This window comes from Euprymna scolopes, chromosome 18 (assembly GCF_053919585.1).
Source record: "Euprymna scolopes isolate OS-2025 chromosome 18, ASM5391958v1, whole genome shotgun sequence".
NCBI lineage: Eukaryota > Metazoa > Mollusca > Cephalopoda > Sepiida > Sepiolidae > Euprymna > Euprymna scolopes.
In genome coordinates this window covers 44,011,696-44,035,676 of record NC_136499.1, presented here as the reverse complement: position 1 = coordinate 44,035,676, position 23,981 = coordinate 44,011,696, and the positions used below count along the sequence as shown (strand labels likewise).

The following is a 23,981-nucleotide window of genomic DNA, read 5'->3' as shown; positions in this document are numbered from 1 at the left end:
AAATTGTTACTAATTTGCACTACAGAAGTACCCTTCTATGACCACAATGGTAGCATTTATACTCAAATAGACGGTGTGGCAATGGGATCAGTCCTCGGACCAACCCTAAGTGAATTCTACATGGCTGACTTAGAGAACAAAATATTTAAAAACAACATAAAACCCCCAATTTATGTACGCTACGTGGATGACATTCTCATTTTAGCTGAAAATAATGAACAGATACACCAATTACAGCACCTCTTTCAAGAAAATTCAATTTTAAAATTCACAGTAGAGTTAAATAATAACAATAAAATTCCATTTCTTGATGTCCTTATTGATACGTCTAATAACACTTGTAATACATCTGTATATAAAAAACCAACTAGCATAAACTCTAGCCTCCTGAACTTTAAAAGTGAGTGTCCACAAAGGTACAAAATAGCCATAATAAAAAATTTACTAAATCGCGCTAAAATGATATCCTCCACAAAAAAAGCATTGCTAATTGAAATAAAAAACATTAAACAAGTACTCATCAATAATCATTTCCCCAATTATATTGTTGATGAACAAATAAAAAAAATGCTACAATCTTCCGATAACCAGAATAATAATGTTAGCCAACACCGCAATGCAAACCCCATTAATATATTTTACCAAAATCAAATGACGCCTAATTTCAGAATCGAAGAAAATGCAATACAAAAAATATTATACGAAGATACTTGACGCCTGTTGACAGTAATTTTAAAATTAAATTTATTATCTATTATAGGAAATTTCGAACACAAAACCTTGTGGTTAAAAACAACTCTTCACCGGCGATAAAAACGTTGGAACAAACCAATGTAGTGTATAAATTTAAATGCTCTATTGGAGAATGTAACTCCAAAAATAATACATACATTGGGCATACAACAACAACGTTGTCCCGGCGAATAACTATGCACCTTAACGACACAAGCGCGATTTACAAACATTTAAAAAAAGAACATAGCTGTCCCCCCTCCAATGTTAGAAAGGTCCTCGTTGACAACACAAAAATTATACAACGGGAAAATAATGTAAAAAAATTAAAGATTCTTGAAGCGTCGTACATTAGAACTCTTCAACCTAATATAAATGACATTGCATTTCAAAAAAGCAGTAACGTTCTGAAATGTCTTGCGTAGTCCGTGTTGGACGGACGTCGTACATGGTGTCTATGAACTTGCTGGTTTTAACACTTGAATTTTTAATCGACTTTTATTCTTAATCGACTTTTATTTTAACTCATCACTGACTATATATATTTTAGTTTTCATTTTTAATCCTCATTTTCGCAATCCTGTATTTTTAACACCTGATGATGATTCGTGGACGAATCGAAAGCGCTCGTAACAGCAACATGTATGGATCCTTTATTAATATTTTTGATTTTGAAACAAAAAAGACAATACGGAAAATTGAAAAATTAAAAAAAAGAATTATAAGACAAAATGTCTCCGTTGTATTTAATAATATATATATATATATATATATATATATATATATATATATATATATATATATATGGGCGTGTAGTATATTTGTATTTTCTCATCTAAAACTATGAACTTTTAAAATGTTTATTACATTGTCATGGATGGATTTCATAACGAAAAGAAACAATTAAATATGTTGAATATTCGTTCACCATGCATAAAAATTTAATGAAATCTTTTGTGGTCATGTGCCACTTTTAATTTTGTTTGGTTTACAAAATTTTGTGAAAATTGTAAATAAAAAAAAACAACAATAACAACAACATGGAAAAATGGTGGAATCCTCCTATCGATCCAGTAGATATCTCACTGCTGATGCAATTCTCTATCTATATAAGAGCCAGGTACATCCAAGGATTGAGTACTGTTGCCACATTTGGGAAGCAGAAGCTGCTAGAAAGGACTTCTCCTGCCTTGATAGAATTCAAAAAGACTTTGTAGCCTCATAGGTGATGTCCTTTTCTCTTCCCTGCAACTTCTTTCTCACAGAAGAGATGTTGCGAGTTTGTCTCTGCTTTATCGTTATTTTCACGGCAAGTGCTCGACTGAGCTCCAATCTATGGTCCCCTCTCGCCAAACTTTCACAAGAAACACCCGTCTAGCAGAAAACACTATCAATAATTTCCCCCACTCTTTATCTGTGCCTAAACCTAAACGTAGATTCCATGAACAAAGCTTCTTTCTTAGAACTGCATGCCTAAGGAATTGTCTTCCGTTTTCCTGCTTTAAAGCTGACTACAATATGATTGTCTTCAAGTCTAACATAAACAAGTTTTGTATGAGCCGTTCCATACAAGTTAACGATTACTATATTGTCCAATTTCTACTGTACACTCTTTAAGCCTTATCCTCGAGTGGCCTCTTGGCCTTGATAAGTGGTGATGCCTATGTAAAAAAAAAAAAAAAAAATACAAAGATAGACATGAAAGAAGCAAATAGACATCCTTATTAACATTAGTAATGAAGACTCCTGTCAGACAGTCCTGATGGACCTAGATAAGATAATATTGATTATTTCTCCCTGATGATGAATTGGACACTTAATTGGTTAACAGTGGAATGTAGAATCCCAAGTTTTGTGGCAATTTAATGCTTGTTAAGCCCACCTCCATATCAACATGAAATGATTCCTCTAAAACTCTGAGAATTCTAATGATTCTTTTGCTGATGCCATACTTTAATGGCAGTATATGATAGATATATTTATACTTTAAACACAAATATATATATATATATATATACTTGTTTATTGTTATATAAACATGCTCACATCCCGCTGCTACAAATAGCCACTTGTTTCAATCAAACAACAGATACCATCAGGCAGCGACTTGACTATTCAAAAGTTCAATGAATAATCTTATTCATTGAACTTTTGAATAGTCAAGTCGCTGCCTGATGATATCTGTTGTTTGATTGAAACAAGTGGCTATTTGTAGCAGCGGGATGTGAGCATGTTTATATAACAATAAACAAGTATTATCAGCTCTTTTTATTGAGCACTATCTAACAACCTCATTGAATTCATTAGTCCATTACTTTTGAATATAATAAAAAAAACCCGAGTATATATATATATATATATATATATATATATATATATATATAAACAATACTTCAAACTTTTACTGCTGCGTTGTACAACTCAGATTGCTAGATGTCTGCAAAGAAATCTGAAATTTTAAATATGTATCAATTATTTTTGTGGGCTGTAATCTCCTTCTTTCATGCCTGTGTAAATAAAAAATATATATGTTTCGAAGATGCAACTCTAACCTTATTCACATTTCTGCGATCGTTGCTTATTACCACAATTTTAATTTTTTTCATTTTATGATGACTAGTAATATCTTTATTTTACTCTGCTAGTTATGTCCTTTGAGGAGAAAAGTATAAATTTTGAAACTCCATGGAATAAGGAAAAACTTAATATCCCCTGTGCTTAAACATTGACTCAAAGAATGTAAATTTTTATTGTTCTTCATTTAATGTTTGTGCATAAGTTAAATGAAGAAAAATAAAAATGAATCGTCCTAACACTATATATATATATATATATATATATACACACACATACACACACAGATACACACATGCATATGTATATGCATATGTTAGTGTTGGGACGATTAATCGGAATCGGGAATAGGAAAAATTGGAAACTATACAGGTATCAGAATCGGAAAAGTTATGCTTATTTTCCGATGCCAAAAACGATTTTTTTTAATTATCTTTTTCATATGATTTGGTTTAAAACAAAATCTTCCACTGCTGGTAGTAATAATAAAATAATAACTATTTACTGATTTTTAAACTACCTATAAATAAAAATCAACAGATGACCTCCATTTTTACGGCTGAGAAAATATCTGCATATTTAACATGTTTTTTACGGTAACTGGAAAAAAAATATCAACTCTATAGTTAAATATTAAGAGATTCATAAAAAAAATCGGAATTGGGAATTTAGTAAGGAATCAATAATTGTATCGGAATCAAGAAAACTATTGCAATCGTCCCATTACTAATATATATATATATAATGTAAAATAAAATATAAAAACAAAATATTCAGAACACCTACTCCATAAATACTCAAGATAATTAGGGTAAAGCTTGTATAAAAAAATTAAAAAAAAAAAACTATATATTATATAAAAAAAAATTACAAACTATCAGTGATTTCCAAATAACTGAAGTCAGAATTTTCTATTCATACCAGAGGAGGTACAAGATGCAGAAATGGGTCAAAAGATAGATTAAAATGAAAGTACACAACCAAGTTACTTCCATTTTTCACTATCAGTTTTATTGAATTAAACGGCTTGTCCATGCTCAATAGGACACAAAGCTGTCTTTGTTCACAATTTTAAAAGTATGGTTTACTTTTTTGTCAGAAATATAAAAAAATTAATTTCTTTTAGGTTTTATTGGCTACATTTTCATATTTTCTTAAATTATGTTATTTAAAATTGCGAATTTAGTCTTGTGCTTGCATAGGGGTTGCAAGAAGTATGACGATGTTGGAATAGGGTCATTATTTGCAAATGGTTTGGACACACTGCTTTTATGGAGGAATTTTTTTTTTAAATTGTTAAACAACATAAATTAATTACAAAATACATCTATATATATTTTTTATCTTTTTAGACTGGCCATTTTCATGTGTTTTGAGATGAGGATTAATAATTTGTATTGTTGAGATCATTCAAAACTCTTATAAATTTTCATACCCAACATAAAGAGTCCTGTATCTGAAAAGATGCACTCGAAAAAGGCCGAAATTTTCCATCGGCTGAAAGTTTGTGAAAACAACAACCCAAAAACTAATAGTTAATCCAAAATAACCATTTTTGTTAAAGATGTGGTTGCGAGAGGTGTCATCAAAGCATATTCATTGAAAAATTATAAAAAGTAGTTCTTACAAATTCTTTTTTTCAAACTATTTTATTATTTCATAAAAGTCTATAAAAAACAAAAATGTAATAAATTTTACGTTTCCTTTTAAAAACTTAAAGGTTTTAATAACTTTATGAAAAAATAAAAAAATAAAAAAATAAGCCTTACTGTTGGTTGGTGGATTTTATGTCATGTTAACTGCTATTGGATTATTTTATACCAAAACTATGTATGTTTTGTAAAAGATTGGTTTGTAGATTAATTTGTTTTGTAGACGATTTGTAAATGGTAGTTTCTATTTATCCTATGGATGACGGTCCTGACAGGCACTACCAGTCCTCTGAGAGAGAGGACCTGGGAGTAACCAAATTAGGATCTTATCACTGATTTTATGTCCTATCCAGAACGATTGGGTGAACTTGAATAGTTGGTAGGGTTAAAAACATATGGTAAGATTAAAAAGAAAGGTAGAAAATCATAGGAAAGAAGGGAGTAGAGGAGAGCACTTTGCTCAAGGATTTCTTAAACAGTTTAGGATCATATCAGAGACGAATTCTATTTAATCTATAAATAGGGTCCTGACAAGTACTATCAAGACAAGAGAGTAGTGCTAAGTAAAGGGTAACTGTACATTATCCAAAGCTCTCAAATTGGGGCTTCATCATTAGAAGCCACTGTTTGCATTACCCAAGGGAGTGTGGGGATGAAAAAGCTTCAATAGTTGATAGGTTTGAGAAATAGAGTAGGCAGAAAGAAAAACAAAATATAAACAATAAAAAAGGTTGGGGAAAAAAGATGTATGTAAGGATGGGTTTGGTTGTTTTGTTTTTACGGCATATCAACCCTTTTCGAGTTATCCATTACCAAATCCAGTAATTTTCAAAAAATGTTTTTATGTTTCAATTTTTAAAAAATATATATATATGTATATCTTCAAATACTTATTTATGATGTTTAGCGTGTTTGATTTGTTTTACAGCATATCAACCCTTTTTGGGGTTCTTAATACCGAATCTAGTAGTTTTGGAAAAAAGATTTTATGCTTTAAGTTCTTTTATATCTTCAAATATTTATTCATAGTGTTTTGGTTTGATTGTTTTGTAGAAGAAAATTGTTTGTTTATTTTTTACTTTGCGGAATATGATAGAGTTTTACAAAGAAAAAAAGAAAAAGAAAATAAAACAATAACATCAATGTTTAGTGCATTTCAGATCAGGAAGCCAGTATCTTCAGACCGCCTGATCTGATAACACCAGAATGTGACGTGGGAAAGCTTAAATAATTGAGAGAGATGTGATATACGGTAGGTAAGTGTTGTGGTGCTCAACCTTACAGATAATAATGAATTTTTATGGTAAAGACCAGAAGAACATGTTTCTCAATGGTTATGCATGAATCTTGCACTCATTGCAGTCAGACTAACCATCTACCCACACTCTTCATCATTTGTTATATCTGAATTTCTGTTCAATATATTTTGTCTCCACTCTTGTCTCTTACAAAATTGTTTTTTTTTTTCTTCCAGACATTTACAGGACCACAACAATAAGGTAAAAAAAAAAAAAAAAAAAAAGATAGGATTGGGAAAGAGAGATTTTAAGGTGAGGGCTAGAGGTAGAGGTGAACATCTTGCTCATTAATCAACATTATGAAATTTACTATAAAAATAATTATATAAACAGCCACATAAACTTTTTCTGGCTTATCTTTATTCGCTAATACTTCATATTATTGTTAAATTTTGAAAAAAAAATTGTTATTTTTGCTTAACTGCTTTCACTTCTTTACGCAGCATAATAGAGAGCAATTTTATGATCAACACAAGACCAGAACCACTCAGCAGGCAGACAGACAGAATAGAATTCCGTTTCGCAGCTTCAAGGTCATAGTTCTTGGCAATAACTCCAGCACTGGCCCAACAGAGCACAACATATGGGGTGACCGTGTAGTGGGTACTTTTACGCTTATAATCAAAAGCTACGTAAATTAACGCTCCAGCTGACACCATGCCAAGAGCCAATGTACCCGCAACATCCTGTGCAACATTATGCTCATAAACAAGAACGATGCCAAGGTTTAAGCAAAAAGCAATGCACAGCCACATTGCATTCATTGCGAGGCCATTGTGCAACAGTAAGCGGTTGCACCAGATATCTTTGTTTAGTTTCGTTTTCATCATGTAGACGGTAAAATGCTCTAACCTCACATGGGCAATAATCAGGGCAAAAATAACTAGGAGAGGCATGAAGAAAAGGACCCCAGCACAGTATGTTAATTTTTCCCTGTCAAAAAGAATTAACCAGGTGGCATTCAAGACGCAATTGAGAATGTAAAACACAAATAAAATGGTCGGTGTCACTGGGGGGTAGACGTATAGCGGCCCACGATTGGATTTTCGGAAAAGTGTTGCAAAGACATAGACGAGCCAAATGCTTTCCCAAAGGTAGATGACCATCCAGATCAGAAAGGTCTTCTCATGCGGAGTTATATCCAGGTTGAATTTGTGGGAGACATTCCCAGTTTTCATTGAAAAAAGACCTAAAAAGAAAAGAGAAAAAAAAGTAACCTTGTAAAATATAAAATTAAATTAAAACTTTAAAAAAAATAAAAAAATAAGAATATTTGATTTTTCGGTTATAGTCAGCTAACGTAATTCCTAACTTCCAGCGTAGCACTACTGGAAGCGGTGACAAAGCAAATCAGAAGCTTCATTTTTTTTCTCTCATGCCTATATCTCTCCTGTGTATGTACTCTTTTTTTTTTTTTATTGCTCTTTTTTATTTAATAACAATTGAAAAGTTTTTTTGGTCTTATTTTAATTAAGAATTATTGAAATTATTTATTTTCATATAACAATTATTGAAAACACTTTTTCCGCTCTTTGTTTTTTTTAGAGAATTATTCAAAACACTTCTTAAAATCTTTTAAATTATTATGTACTAGCGGGGGTAACTGGCGTTGCTCGGATGTGGTGAAGTGTGTGTGTGTGTGTGTGTGTGTGTGTGTGTGTGTGTGTGTGTGTGTGAGGGAGAGGGATTAAATCAAAACAATAATAAAATGGAAAATAAATAATAAGCAAACGAAATAACCATGTTTAAATGTTAAAATTTTTTTCAAAAATCGGAAAAACCAAAAACCAAAAAAACAGCAAACATGATGCAAAAATAAAAAAAAAGGGAAAATAAAGAATAAACGAACCAAAAATGGCATAAATAACCCTGATTAAATATTAAAACTTTAAAAATAAAAAAAAAAATGTCTGATACGTCGGTACGAATGCGCAACCGTAAGAGAACGACGCTGTCACTATAACCACTACTCTACGATCGCGTCAGTGAAGTAACTGTTTTTTTTTCTATTTAAACTAATTCAAGAAAGAACATTTTTCGCACATGCATGTTTGGCTAAATTGTCATGAAAGAATGATTTTTTGCTACTCTCCCTCATTGAAAACGTCAATTTCTATAGGAAATAATTGACCGTTTTTTCTAATTTTCACATATTATTCGACCAAGACATCGCCCTATCAGACGGTACTGATTTCGATCCAGTCCGATGCCGCTGAGAAAAGTTTTAGGCAGACATACAAACATACATTCATACATACATACATTTAAACAGACAGGTGAGATTTATATAATAGACTAGCCTGGGTGCTCGACGTTGCCCAGGAGTTTGGAGTTGTGTGTTCAGCAAAAAAAAAAAAAAAAGTGGTAGTAGGCAGGCAGGCTCGAGTCCGTGATGCGAAGGCGGAAAAGAAAGTGAAAGAAAATCTGACGTCTTAGCCGATATCTTTATGACGCGACCAGAAGTAAAAAGCTTTGAAATTAACTGAAGTCAATCCAACAATGACTTGCTAAAATGTCAGAAAAAAAAAATCAACCTCTCCTTGTATAAAACGGCTTTTATGATGTTTGAAATTTTCTTATTTGGATTTCAATAGTTTTATTTTTATACTTTCATATTCATTATATAAATTCAAATAAAAAACTTTTATTCTTAAAATTAAAAAAAAATTATTTTTATAATTTTGTCATTAAAAGTGTAAATAAAGACTAATTTTGTTGTCTTTATCTGTATAATTTTGTTAATTTTTATTGTATACTTTTCAATAATGTCCTTTTCTTATATTTTATTTCAATAAATCGCTTCACAAATAGAAATACTGAAAAACAATAAAAGTGAAGGAACTGGTTTGCCTTGTCACCACTTCCAGTAGCAGCCATATTGGAAGTTAGGAAGTATGACAACCGTTCTCATGGAAAAAGTTTTTGAATAATAATCAATTCTAAGTTATAGTGTTCTGGGGGTTTTAATCCTCAATACAGAAAATAATACTGCGCCGCAAATTTTAGGTAAAAAAAAAATACATACCACATAAGACCAGTTTTGGGGTAAGAAAAGTATCCTGATGCTAAATCTTACATTTATTTCTCTAGATCAGGCACCGTTTTTATGTACTATAAATCATTATCTATATATTAATATGATAGCGGGTGTTCTTTAGTGTGTCACACTTACATCCAGGTCGTTTAATTATGTACTTCCATTTCTTGTCATAAATAATTTAACTAAGAATTCTTCATAAGTTTTCATTTCGGTTTTGATTATAGCCAATGGTACTTCAAGTCATCTATTTATATATATATATATATATATATATATATATATATATATATATATATATATAATTTTATCAAGAATTCTTCATAAATTTTGGTTTCGGTTTTGATTATGGCTGAAGGAACTCAAGTATATATATATATATATATATATATATATATATTTTTTTTTTTTTTTTTCATAAGTTTTTATTTCCGTTTCAGTTCAAGCTTATGCACCCAAGTCATATGGATATTTATATATTTTTTTTTTAAATCGCAACTTTATAATATATAAAAATCGATAGAACATTAACTCCATAATAATAAATACGAAATCTGCAAGAATTAAAATATCATATTTAAGCATACTTTACGACCGGGCTTTGTCATGCATTCGTGCTAGCATAGATAAATACTTTTGCAGTTTTAACAAAAGAGCTACAATAATATCAGTGTCTCCATTTACACTGAAGATCTACAGAATGCCAACATCAATATATTACATATCAATGAGTCCTCTATGGAATTTCCACAGGTCGCACTAGTTTATTATTATTATTTATGAATGAAAAACATAGAATTCTCAGTTTAAACAACATTTTTTCCTCTTGAACCTCTTGTGTTGAGTGTCATCCTCCCTCTTTATATTCCAGCAGTAATCTGCCAACATGCCAGGGTTCCATTTTCCTTTAAAACATTTCTCCGACACTTCGATAATCTTGGTGGAATCTCTTGCCATGTTCGCTCACATCATTGAGATTCTCTGCAAAATTCTCGAAAGTGACAATTTTTAAAAAAACTCTAATTAATTCAACAAAAAGAAGGCCAAAAATGAATGTTCTGCATTTTTTTTTTTAATATAATTTACAATTACTCAAGACTTCTTCTGAGTTATGGCTGACAGAATGAGCACAGTCTATCCCGTGGATTAAATAAAGGGTTTCAATACAAACGACATAAGAATAAAAAGATGAAAAAGGTGTAATAACTAAGTAACAGTTTGTTTTACATTATATATACACCCACATACATTTATTTCTCAGAGACAGTTTGTCAAAGGCAAAGTATGAGGAACATAAATGGGTGAAAATCACAGATGTAGTTACTAACGAGAAACTATATCAATTTTCGCAACACAATCAAAATACATGTATTGTCATGGTAAACAATAGAGAGAGATATGTTAGGTGATGTATAAGTACACTTTGTTGATGTTCTGGATAGTGACCGCCAAATTTATGGAGCGTTTTAGATTTTCGTAACAGAGTGTCTTCAAAATCTACCAAAAATCAGGTAATGTTCTATTCAATATAAAATTTTCACAGATTAATAAGTAAAGAATGCACTTTATGTTTTTTTTTTTTTCATATTCGTTGTATAAATACATTTTTGGGGACTTCATACCCCCTTCCTTATTTGTCCCTTGTTCAACCCCATAAAGTCCAAGCAATCCACTAAGCACACACTCATTTTGTGGTAGGAGGGTGAACGAGTGTAGAAAAAAAAAAAAAAATTTTTCAAAGTGTGCCTTCAATATCGAAGATTGAAATCCGAAATTTGAATATGTTTAATATTTTTATTGTTTGTGTTTTGAAGTGTGAGATTCATTGAATATGTTATCAATAATTATCTTTCAGATGAGGATAAAAAAAATTTTTTTTACGAAAACGCTAAAATAGGCATACTTTAAATCTTTGAAAATAAATTAAAAATTTCATTTTAGAATGTGTAAACTTTCCATGTGCCAGTACATAAAGAATGCTTTAAAGAATCGATACAAAAAACAAAAAAAAAAAAAAGCAAAACAGGTGTGAAAATTATAAGTATTAATTGTATCTGTGTATTACTGGTTTTTTTTTTCAAGATATGGTAGCCCCTTACGGTTTACAAAAGGTTGTTAATTCCCTTTTTGAAAATTAACTATAACTATGAAGACATGGATTTTCATAGATGATGGTTGTGACATCCTAAGAAATCACATCCCCTCAGAGGGTTACTAAAAACGGCCATTTTAAGGGCCACCAAATTCTAATGAAAGTCTTTGTCGATTTATACAATAAAGAATTGGGGAAAATACAGTATGATCTAGTTTATGGAAAAAGAGTGTGGCTCATTGATTATTATTAATTAGAAAATAAGAAATAATAATCATGAAATTAAAAACTGACTAAAAATGACATTAAAACAGAAATATAATGCCAAAAATTTATGGTTGATGTAAAAATAGAAAAAAAAGCAGTTTTTCTTTACTTTTAACAAGTATTAGGAAAAATTTTAAACTTGATTGATCAATTATTATGAAGGAAAAAATTATAAAGCTAAAAATAACATATTTCACCATAAATGTTTTTAATTATAATTTAATTAAATTATTTTTTCAAAAATGTATTTGCCTGCCTGGTTACATTAAAATTCATGAAAATGCTTAAATAAATATTTAGATGCGACTGGGTTCCCATACCTAAAATCCAAGATGACGGCGATAAGCACATGATTCTAAAATGTACGAGACTGTACTAAATAATTGACTTATTTGAATATAAAGTAATTATATTCTAATATTTTTGCATATTCTTATTGCCAATCATAGTAAATTTTATTTAGACAAAAAAAAAAAAAAAAAAAAAAAAAAGGTTAGTTTAATTGATTTGAAAACCTTTAAAAAAATATTTATGTTCTGTTTACATTCAACGAAAACTGGGGCAAACACTTTTTTGGGGGGAAAAATTTAAAACTTAAAATTCTATTATAGAAAAGTATTATATTATTCTGCTTTTAACATAATAAACTTCAGAGTTTTATCTTTCTGGTAAAACTAAAAGTCGTTCAGAAATAACGTATTTTAATAAGCTTTGACCGATTGGCAGTCACTAGTTCTGGGAATGTATAGCTGTTACAAGTAAAGTGAGTCTCAAGATGGTTACAACTATGAATGGCATCCGACTAGAACTCTATGACAGTTATGAAAGCCATGTTAAGTTAGAGACTCAATCGGATAACTGGCTTTAAAGCTAACCAGAAAAGAAGCTGAATCCAATTTTTGAAACCCGACATCGAGTGAAATTAGATTTCTGGCTTCTGGAAATAAAGAGTGTATTCTTTATTGGTTAATATAATTCAGGGGAGATAACGTGGCTATGGTTAAAGGGAGGTAACTTCTGAATATGTTAGGCCAAAAAATGTATTGAAATCAAAATTGTTGAAATTAGTGATCAGAATAAATATTGAGAATTAAAAGAATTTAGTATTAGCTAGCAAGTAATGAAGAGAAGGAGAGTTGAGAGATATAGAAAGCTCTGATTGGCTGAGTAAGATCACATGTTAAGAGATGATGCATTTAAATCCATTTAAATATTTGCTGTCTAGTAGTAGTCCTATTTGTAGAGAGTCCTAGAACAGGAAATGCTAATAGAAAGTCTATTATGCAACTAACTATTTGTCTGGAAAAACTGGTTCGCAAGATAAATTGATGTGAATATTTACTGCTTGTTTTTCCATTCATCAAAAGCCTCTCCTCATAATGCATGTATTTTCTCCCTCTTTTACTCCTATATATTTATTTTCTTTGGCTCAATAATTTTACCTTTTTCTTCTGCTAACGAGTCACCACTTATCAAGGATAAAAGCTGCACAAGGATAAGTGTTTAATGAGATGGATAAGTTGTCAGTTGAATGATGAAAAATATTTTTGAAAAGATTAGAAATGATAAATGGAATGAACAAAATTTGATTACTTATAAGGACAGTTTATGACATGTATATGTTGACAATTGGATTTGAACACGACCATATCATAATTTACAGGGAAGCTGTCTTGTGGTAATGTGTTCCATAGGTGAAAAGTTCTTAGAACAAAACTGTTCATGGAAATTCTGTATAACGTTAGGTACACAGAGGAATAAAGGAAAATTCTTTGCAGTTGTGATAAGACAACTTCTTGCTGTGGAGGGGGGGGTTGCAGTTGGGTGTTGTGCTCCCAATTAAATACGTGTTCGTAAACGACAAACTTGTCGCATGCAGTGAGACAGAATAACTAAAACTAACAAATAGAGTAAAGTTTAAAGAGATGTTTTATTTCTCGCGTGCGCCTGTGAGAATAAAAATGTTATTGTGTGCGTGTGAGGAGTGGAACTCAGTCCGCGTACGTATGCGTGTCTGACGGTAGAGCTAATGTCTCTTGAAGGAAAAGGCTGGAAAAGTGTTCATTTGCTAAAACTCTTACCGGGTTGATGTTGACCGGCGGGCGCGTTGTCTCACCGTTTCGTTGCGAGGCTGATTCCCAGAAGGAGCGAGAGAGAGAGAGAATTATCCGGGCATCCCCTTTTATATCTCTCCCAAGGGCAGATAACCAGGTCGCTTTTTGCGACATCTACCGGCTGGTTGGTGCAGTTATCGCTGGAAAGGAGCAGATAACTGCTACATTGCTATCAATGTCATACAAAAAGGAACCACAGATTGACTCTCAATCGAGCATCTTCCATTAAAATAATAATAGAGCAGATAAATACTAGCAACATTTTTTCTATGAGAAGGGAGCTATAAAGAAGAGATCATCCTCCACCAGATTGTCAAATCATACTTACAGAAAGTCTATAGCTGATGCGTTCTATTCCCGAACAAGGAGGAAATTTTGGGAGTGAGGGAGGGGCCTGTAATAACCTAAACAATAAAAAAGGGAGATAACCTCTGGTGTCACAGCAGTTACGGCCCCTGGGAGGGACATCCAGGGTTGTTATCCATAAAAATGGGAAGTGACGGTGGTCTAGTGGTTAACGATACAAACTGACGACTTAGATGTCCCAAGTTTGAATCCCATACGTTCCACAAAATCTCTTTCGCTTAGGATGTTGGCAACCTTCATGTAGTCACTCCTGTAATCCGCAAGGTCTTTCTAGAAGGAATTCTGACTGGGAAAATATCGGAGAAACGAATGCCAACAATAGAATCTTCGGATTTATTTATGATGATGATGATGATGATGATGATCTGGAAAATATACAAAACCACTATAGCGAGTATTTGTCTTCTTTCTCCTTAATTACCATCATCTTGCTATCCCATCGCGATAGTAACCATATTTAGTAAGTATCGATTACTTCCAATACCAAACATCACAGGGCGCATTCATTACAACTTCTGCTTTACGCATTTTTTATGGTAATCCACAATTTTTAAACTGCCGATATATTTTCAGTCAGCAAATAATACACAACATGAATCTGCATGAACTGTATAGAGCAGAAAGGTGAAGTGTAGTAGTATCTGTTCTGATACTACGCTTCACCTTTTCTGATCTCGGTCAGTGGTGAGAAATCCTTCTAGACTGAGGCAATTTTTTTTTTTTTTTTTTTTTTGTTCCTATTCAGTGTGCCTTTTTTAGGGAGCTGGATTTCCCCCATATTAAAAACTGACCTCGTGGGGAGGCAAGTAAATAGGCATATCATCAATAATAATTAGCAGAGCCAGGGTTTACTGTTTCAAATCTTTTAATTTTTTTTCAATTTCCCTAATTTAATAAGAATTACATTTTTCACCCCCCCCCTTCAAAAAAAAAAAAAAAAGAGAGAAAAGAAAGAGTTTAATAAATTGAGGAAGAAAAACATAACTCAAAGGAAAAGTATTGAACCAAATCGATTTTTCCTTTCTGCAGAAATAAGTAAAAGCAAAAATAAGGAAAATTATTAAGTGCAGGAAAAATAAAAGATGGAGGTAGAAGAAGAAAATAAAGGAAAAATGAATGAAAAAATGAAGCGCGAGAAGAAAAGAAATTAAGAGGAAATGAAGAGAATAAACAAAAGAAAAATGAAAAGAAGGAAAGAAAACTAAGGAAAAAAATGGGGATAAAGAAAAGAAATAATAAAGGGATTCAAGGAAAAAAAACAAGGGGGGGTAAAGGAAAGAAAAAATGAAGATAAAGGAAAGAAAAATCAAGGTAAAGGAATGAAAAAATAAAGACAGTAAAGGAATGAAAAAATAAAGAAGGTAAAGGAAAGAAAAAAATAAAGAAGGTAAAGGAAAGAAAAAAATAAAGAAGGTAAAAGAAAATAATGAAGGTAAAGGAAAGAAAAAATAATGAAGGTAAAGGAAAGAAAAAATGAAGGTAAAGGAACGAAAAAAATAAAGAAGGTAAAGGAAAGAAAAAATAAAGAAGGTAAAGGAAAGAAAAAATAAAGAAGGTAAAGGAAAGAAAAAATAAAGAAGGTAAAGGAAAGAAAAAATAATGAAGGTAAAGGAAAGAAAAAAATAAAGAAGGTAAAAGAAAATATAAAGGTAAAGGAAAGAAAAAATAATGAAGGTAAAGGAAAGAAAAAATAATGAAGGTAAAGGAAAGAAAAAATGAAGGTAAAGGAACGAAAAAAATAAAGAAGGTAAAGGAAAGAAAAAATAAAGAAGGTAAAGGAAAGAAAAAATAATGAAGGTAAAGGAAAGAAAAAAATAAAGAAGGTAAAAGAAAATATAAAGGTAAAGGAAAGAAAAAATAATGAAGGTAAAGGAAAGAAAAAATGAAGGTAAAGGAACGAAAAAAAATAAGGAAGGTAAAAATAAAAAAAATAAAGAAGGTAAAGGATAGAAAAAATAAAGAAGGTAAAGGAAAGAAAAAATAAAGATAAAGAAAAGAAAAAATAAAGGTAAAGGAAAGAAAAAATAAAAAAGTTAAGGAAAGAAAAAATAAAGGAGGAAAGAAAGAAAAAATAAAGAAGATAAAGAAAGAAAAAATAAAGGTAAAGGAAAGAAAAAATAAAGAAGGTAAAGGAAAGAAAAATAAAAGGGGAAAGAAAGAAAAAATAAAGAAGGTAAAGGAAAGAAAAAATAAAGAAGATAAAGGAAAAAAAAATAAAGGTAAAGGAAAGAAAAAATAAAGGTAAAGGAAAGAAAAAATTAAAGGGGAAAGAAAGAAAAAATTAAAAGGGAAAGAAAGAAAAAATAAAGTGGGGGAGCAAAGAAAAAATAAATGTTGGAGAAAAATTAAGAGGTGGGGAGAAAAGCTAAAGGGGAGAAAAAGAAAGAAAAAATAAGGAGGGAAGGAAAGAAAAAACAATAAAGTGGGGGAAATAAAAAATCAAGGAGGGAAAGGAAAGAAAAATAAAGGAGGAAAGGTAAAAATAAATGGGAGAAAGAAAAATAAAGGGGAGAAACAAAAGGGGGAAAAAGAGAAAAAAAAATGAAGGGAAAAGAAAAAAAATGAAACGAAGGGGAAAAGGATAAGAAAAATTCAGAAGAAAAATTCAGAAGAAAAATAGAGGAAAACAAAAAGAAAAAGGATAATAAAGAGAAAAATGAAAAATAAAAGCAGGATAAAATTTTAGAAAAGGGATGGGAAATAAAAAGAAAAAAAGCTGGAGAGGTCGGTAAAAGCACGAATCCATAATCTTGTTATAAAGATTTAACCTGGTTGATGTTAATCCTAATATACTAAACATAATTAGCAAAAAGATTTAAATAACTAATTCGTTAAGCTAATTTGAACCCAGAGAGTAAATAAATGAACACAATTGTTTTGACTAATTATTGTTTTCCTGGAATATTTAATAACATTTCTGAAACAAAAGTAATTATATATCTATACTCCTATAATATTTTTTTTTGTGTGTGTGTATTGATATTCACATTAAAAACCCTTTTTTCTATTTATTTAAAAAGAAAATACAACTTTCTTATATATGGGCCGTGTAATTGTATTCATCTGCAAAAGATCTAGCTAATGATCATATTCTTTTAAACATTCATTTTTTTTTCTATTAGTTTTTATCGGTTTTCTTATGGGATGATCATTTTTAAGCTAACTATTACGTGTAATTATATTCATGCAGATATTCTACATGATTTATACCTGCGTAATATTTGTGTACAAAGGTTGTAGTAAACACAAACCTCTTTCTATATATATTAATGTATGCATATATAGGTTTAAAAATTTTGCCTACCTTTGACAGTTTTTGGTCAACAGACATGAAACTTAATATATAGGGTATTTAAACCCATGTAAAACTTTATATTTGAGTTTTAGCTGGGAAAAATCGGTGCGAAAGTGTGAAAATTAGAAAAAGTGGAATTTGCCAGGTGAAGATCGAACGATGGCATTACGAATATGCATACGTAACGTAATAGCTATTGGTTCATGGAAATCGTAAGCTAAACGTTTTGGTTTTGATTCTCAGTGGTGATGCACGAGTTAGTTTTTTTTTAACTTTTAAAATCATTACTATATATTGGGTCCAATAAAATATATTATTAAATAAAATCTGCATTAATCAAAATATCATATTTAAGCATATTTTATGACTGGGTAATGCCGGGTGGCTTACTAGTATATATATATATATTAATGATATAAACGCATATCTCAACCAAAACTCAGTAATGATATTCCATCTCACCAGCTGAATTGAAAATCAACTTTCAAATCTTTTCTCCAATAAAAACTAAATAATTAAACTTTACCTACAATAAATACTAATTAAAATATATTTAATACCTGTAATATCCTTAACCCCTCATCCCTTGAATGAACTCTTCTGTTAATTATAAATGCTGCGTAATTAACGCTATTTGTGACTTGCTTTCTTTTGTGAATAAAACCTTTACAAAGGTATTCGGCTCTTCGTTTTCACTACAATTTTATTCACAAAAGAAATGGACCGAGTACTTCGTCTCGAACAATTCGACACAGAGTCTATAGCCTTCAATGCAGAAAAAAGTACAAACACTGGAAACTCACATTTATGAATTACTTACATATGGTTAACGGCACTGAAGAAACTGGAAACACCCAAAACTGACTTCTATGCTTTGATAAATAGCATATCGGCTGATGTATACGAAATAATCAGTGACACAAGCGACTATGCATCTGCCATGAGAGCTCTGGACGCGGCATACATCAGGCCTACTAATATTGTTTACAACCGACACCAACTTATTACCATGAAACAACAACCAGCGCAAACAGTGGATTCTTTCAGGCTACAGTTGGAAAACCTCGCTAAGACATGCAACTTCCAAGCCGTGAGTGCTGAAACAAATAAAAGCCAGTATATGAGGGAGCCTTTTATTAGCGGTATCTCCTCCTCCTCAATTCAGCAACGACTTCTCGAGAAATCCTTGCTAACTTTTCGGGAAGCATACGAGATGGCAAGATCTCTGCATGTTACAACCAGGAGAGTGTGATTTCTGCGCCAATAATCGCTTCAGGAGAAAATACGAGTCTGGCTGCAACACAAAAAAACACGAGGCCGAAGGAAATTTGTTTTTTCTGCAGGAATTCTCGTCATCCACGTCGCCTTTGTCCAGCACAGGACTCAAACTGCAATAAGTGTTCGAAAAAAGGACACTGGGCCAAAGTCTGCAAATCTTCCGTGTCAGCGGTGTTAAATGAAGACACTGATTTCCCCGAGTCTCGCATGTCTAGGAAGGAAAAAAGACATTACTTTTACTAAGTGTAAAATAAATAGATTCACTGTTAATGCCATGATAGATTCTGGTAGTGTGGGGACTTTCATTAATGACAATATTGCAAAAAAAAATAAACCTCAAAATTATTCCCAAACACAAAGAAATATCATTAGCCAACCCTAAAATGTGTGCGAAAATTGTGGGAGAAACTAAAGTCGATATCTCTCTAAATAATAATGTACACTCTAGCATAATAGTGGAGGTCATTAAAAATTTATTTGTCGACTTAATCATAGGAAAAGATATTCTCAGCAGATACAAGATGGTAACTTTCAAATTCGATGGACCGAAGGAAGAACTTATTATCGGAGCAGTCACCAAGAATACCTTTTTTCCATCCATGAACGTTTCTCCTCCCCCATTATTTTCTCATCTCTCTACGAAAACAACACCAATCAGCACCAAGTCACATCGCCACACAATTGCTGATAGCAAATTTATAAGAGCAGAGACTGCAAAATTGTTGAAGGAAAATGTTATAGAACCCTCAATTTCACCTTGGCGAGCGCAAGTTCTAGTAACATTGAATGAAAACCGAAAAAAAAGAATGGTGATTGATTATAGCGACACAATCAACAGATTTACTGAATTAGACGCTTATCCGATACCAAGTATATCAAAGATTGTCGAGGAAATAGCCAGGTATAATGTTTTCACTACGCTTGATCTTAAATCAGCATACCATCAAATCCCCATCAGTAAGGAGGATCGTAAATTTACAGCATTCGAGGCGAATGGTAAATTATACCAGTTTACTCGCCTGCTGTTCGGGGTTACTAATGGAGTAAGCACCTTCCAAAGGACCATTGACGGCATTGTCAGCAAAGAGCAATTAGTAGATACTTTTGTCTATGTGAATAATGTTACCATCTGTGGAAAAACCCAAAAAGAGCATGACTATAATCTTTAAAGATTTTATGAGGTTGCTAAACAGTACAACATCACGCTTAATAAAAAAAAGCATCGTTTCAGTCTCAACGATAACATTACTTGGGTACACTATCAAAAACAACTAGATATCACCCGACTACGAACGTCTTAAACCTCTACTTGAGATGCCACCTCCTCTAAATCTAAAATCACAAAGACGGATTATTGGGATGTTCTCCTACTACAGCAAATTTATCCAGAATTTTTCAGAGAAAATATTAGCACTAAACCGCAATAGAGAATTCCTGTTATCTTCTGTGGCGTTGGACTCTTTTATAAGACTGAAAAACGACTTGAAAGATGCTATGCTGGTAACGGTTGATCCAGAAAAAGAATTTATAGTAGAAACAGATGCTAGTAACAACTGTATTGCAGCTACCCTTAATCAAGAGAATCGTCCGGTTGCATTCTATTCCAGAACACTAAGCCCTAGTGAAACGAAACATCACGCGGTAGAAAAAGAAGCAGCTGCTATTGTTGAAGCACTACGTAAGTGGCGACATTTTCTCCTTGGTAAACACTTTACTGTAATTACGGACCAAAAAAGTATTAGCTTCATGTTTGATAATACCAGGAAATCAAAAATCAAAAATTACAAAATATGCCGTTGGCGCATTGAACTGTCACAATTTAAGTTTAGCATCGTCTACCGTCCTGGTAGAGAAAATATTGTCGCTGATACGTTTTCCCGAATATCTGCTCTCACTTATTCCTTACAAGATCTTCGGGACCTACACTGTAAATTATGCCATCCAGGCATTACCCGACTCTTCCATTTTTGCAAAGAAAGAAACTTTCCTTTCTCCCTCGATCAAATAAAAGGAGTAACTAATTTGTGCTCGTCTTGCCAGTATTTAAAACCCAAATTCTTCACCGGTAACAAGGGAACTCTCATAAAAGCAATAGTACCATTTCAGCAATTAAACATGGATTTCAAGGGATCACTGCCTACGTCCACACATGGTAACAAATACCTACTTACGATAATCGACGAATACTCGTGTTTTCCTTTTGCATTTCCATGTAAAGATATGACAAGCTCAATGATCACACAATGCCCGAATCAACTATTTGCGATATTTGGTATGCCTGATATGATTCACACAGATAGAGCGACTGAGTTTCTGTTGGAAGAAACGACCAATTACTTACATGGGAAAGGCATTGCGACTTCGAAAACGAGTAGATATCACCCAGAAGGCAATGGTCAAATTGAGAAACTAAATGGCACACTATGGAAGGCCATACAAGTAACCTTACATTCTCGTAAAATGAGACTATCCTGCTGGGAAAATATTCTACCTGATGCTTTACATTCTATTCGATCATTGCTCTGCACAGCTACGAATGCGACCCCTCATGATAGACTATTTAAGTACAGCCGTAAATCCACTTCTGGTACTTCTATTCCCCTGTGGGCAAAACCAGGCCAAGTATATGTCAGAGATCTTATTAGGTCGAGTAAAAATGACCCCCCCCCCCCCGGTTACACCTGCGACGTTACTGGAGATCAACCCTCATTATGCCCAAGTACGACTACCTTCAGGCATCGAAACTACCGTCAACGTCAGAGATTTGGCTCCCAACACAGTTAATGGAGACAACACGTTAGAGAATGGTTGCATGCCACCTGTGAGTAAGCCAGGGAGTGAAAACGAATGTATACAATATCCTGAACATATAGAAGAAAACACTTGTGGGGAACCAGTTGAGAGCGAAATGCCAACCGAGCCGCTGTGTAGATCTGGCAGAATACTGAAATTTCCTGAGAAATACAAGGACTTCATTACTAAGTAAGGCACGAAAAAAAAAAGTTTTAATTATACGCAAAAAAAACAAAAAAGTTAGAGAAAAAAAAATAATGAAAAAAAAATAAAATAAAATAATAACGAAAAAAAACTTGAAGAGGAAAATGTAATATCCCTAACCCCTCATCCCTTGAATGAACTCTTCCGTTAACTATAAATGCTGCCTAATTAACGCTATTTGTGACTTGCTTTCTTTTTATGGTCTTTTTATGGTCTTTTCTGAATTAAATCACATTTTATGTATCCACTAGCAGGCTGCCTGGCATTGCCCAGTCATAAGATAGGCTTTAATATGATATTTTAATTCATATAGATTATGTATTTATTATTATAGAATCGATTCTCTATCAATTTTATATCGTACCAAATATATCGTAGCAATATCAAAAGTAAAAGAAAATATATATGACTTGGGTGCCATCAGTCAGAATCAAAACTGAAACATAACTCTTCAGCTGCATTCTTTAGCTCCTGAGCCACCCCCAAACGCTTATAAATTGTTAAAAAATAACGTTGTTTATAGTAATTGTCTGTATTTTTTTTTTTGAGATGAAGTGTTTTCATTTATTGAGATTGTCGAACTGACTTCCTCATCTTGGTTGTTATAGTCACAACGTTTCGACCGTTTTTCCCTCCGGCCTTCATCAGGTGTTTTGTATCGAACTGGGGAACCGTTTGTTAGGAGTCTCGAACCCAACCCTTTATTATTATTACAGGGGTACCATGTTCGGACTCCAGCTAGGCTCTGGGACATAGTTGCTGATTCTCTGTTTTGAATGTTACTTTTCACTGCCTTCGTTCAGGACTGAACTCAGCACCTTTGGATAACTGTAAACTTTGATACAATGTTTAGGACCACTCGGCCATATGTTAACATTAACAAAAAAACAAGTAAGAATTGTCCTAGTGACATATGACCGCGTGGTCCTAGATGTTGTATCAAACTTTACAGTTACCCAAAGGTGCTGAGTTCAATCCTGAATGAAGGCAGTGAAAAGTAACGTTGTTTATGTATTTAGGTTTGTGCTTGTAAACATGTTTAGTTGACTATTCCTGCCAAGGTCAACTGTTTTGTTTTCAACTTTGATCCCTTAGCAGCAATTTTTGCCAGGTAAAAAACCAAATCAAAAGTGTGTTACAGGTTCAAATACTCTATATATAAAATTTCTACTCTGTAGACCAAATATTCAGAAAGGAGTTTGGTAGATACTTTTCACACACACCCCAACAAGGTCACTTACATATGACATACTAGCAGAGGGGAGAGGGAGCAGCTTTGCCCAGGCATAAAATCCACTTAAATATGATATTTTAACTTGTCCAAATTTTGTATATTATTATAGAGTCATGATTTCAAATGTGAAAAAAAGTATTTAGGTGCCATCAGCTAGAATCGAAACCGAAACTATAGCATTTAAAGCCGATGACGTTACTATTGTACCAACGTGACACACATAAAAATCAATTACAAATTAAAAATAAACTAAGATGAATGTACAAAACGTTTAACGATTTTTCAATTTTGCCCCATTTTGGACCCCTTAAAAATCAATTTTAACCAGCTAAAGACCCATACAAGAACATCCCATAAAAAATCCAATCGTTTGAGGCCCCTAGTGCCGCGCTGTGATTTTTAGTTTTGGAGGAGGTAGAGTTTGAAAATATGGATACATGTAACGGGAAGGTGTCACGCGCATCACGTTGTGACACAAGAGTCACGGCAACAGATCGTGATAGTCATCGGCAGCAGATTATAACAGATATATGTCACTGGCACGTGAATGTGACACTTTCGTGTCCCAGGCATGCATCGTCTAGTGGTGGACCCCTCCAGCGTGACCAGACTTGCACTGGTCACTGGAAAACATACCTCTGCTGCTCAAGGCACGTTAAACATGCATGACCCCAAGTCCGTGTGGCAACATTGTCCTCTTCGGCCGTCACTCTGGTTTTGTGTATGTGTCTTCGTCATCTGGCGTCAGAGCATACCTGAAATAAACTGCATCTTCACTTATGCCGGCAATCGAAAAACAAAGAAAAAACTCTGAGGTCACTTTCGTTTAAACCAAATAAAATAATTATTTGCAATCATTCTACATTTGTTTAAAGTCGTGTTTTCGTTATCCGCGCTTCGTGATGCAGGTTGTATACTTGAGATATCAGGTTAATTCTCTAGCTAAGAACAAGATCTTTTCAAGTTAGTTCTTATTGAGATTTCTGCCCCTCTCACCCCAGGCGGGGCGAGAGCCGATGTGTACGCCTCGCTCGCTAGTCAAAGA

The 23,981-nt window shown here is 32.7% G+C and overlaps 1 protein-coding gene across 1 annotated transcript in view; it reads right to left on the bottom strand.

Moving 5' to 3' along the window:
• Positions 1–6,594: 6,594 nt before the first annotated feature.
• LOC145297604 (uncharacterized) overlaps positions 6,595–23,981 on the bottom strand; it is a 53,920-nt gene continuing 36,533 nt past the window's right edge. Inside the window, exon 3 of the mRNA XM_080143663.1 lies at positions 6,595–7,445. Within this exon, the coding sequence (XP_079999789.1) occupies positions 6,664–7,445 (782 nt within the window). The 3' untranslated portion in view covers positions 6,595–6,663. The remainder of the gene's footprint in view (positions 7,446–23,981) is intronic.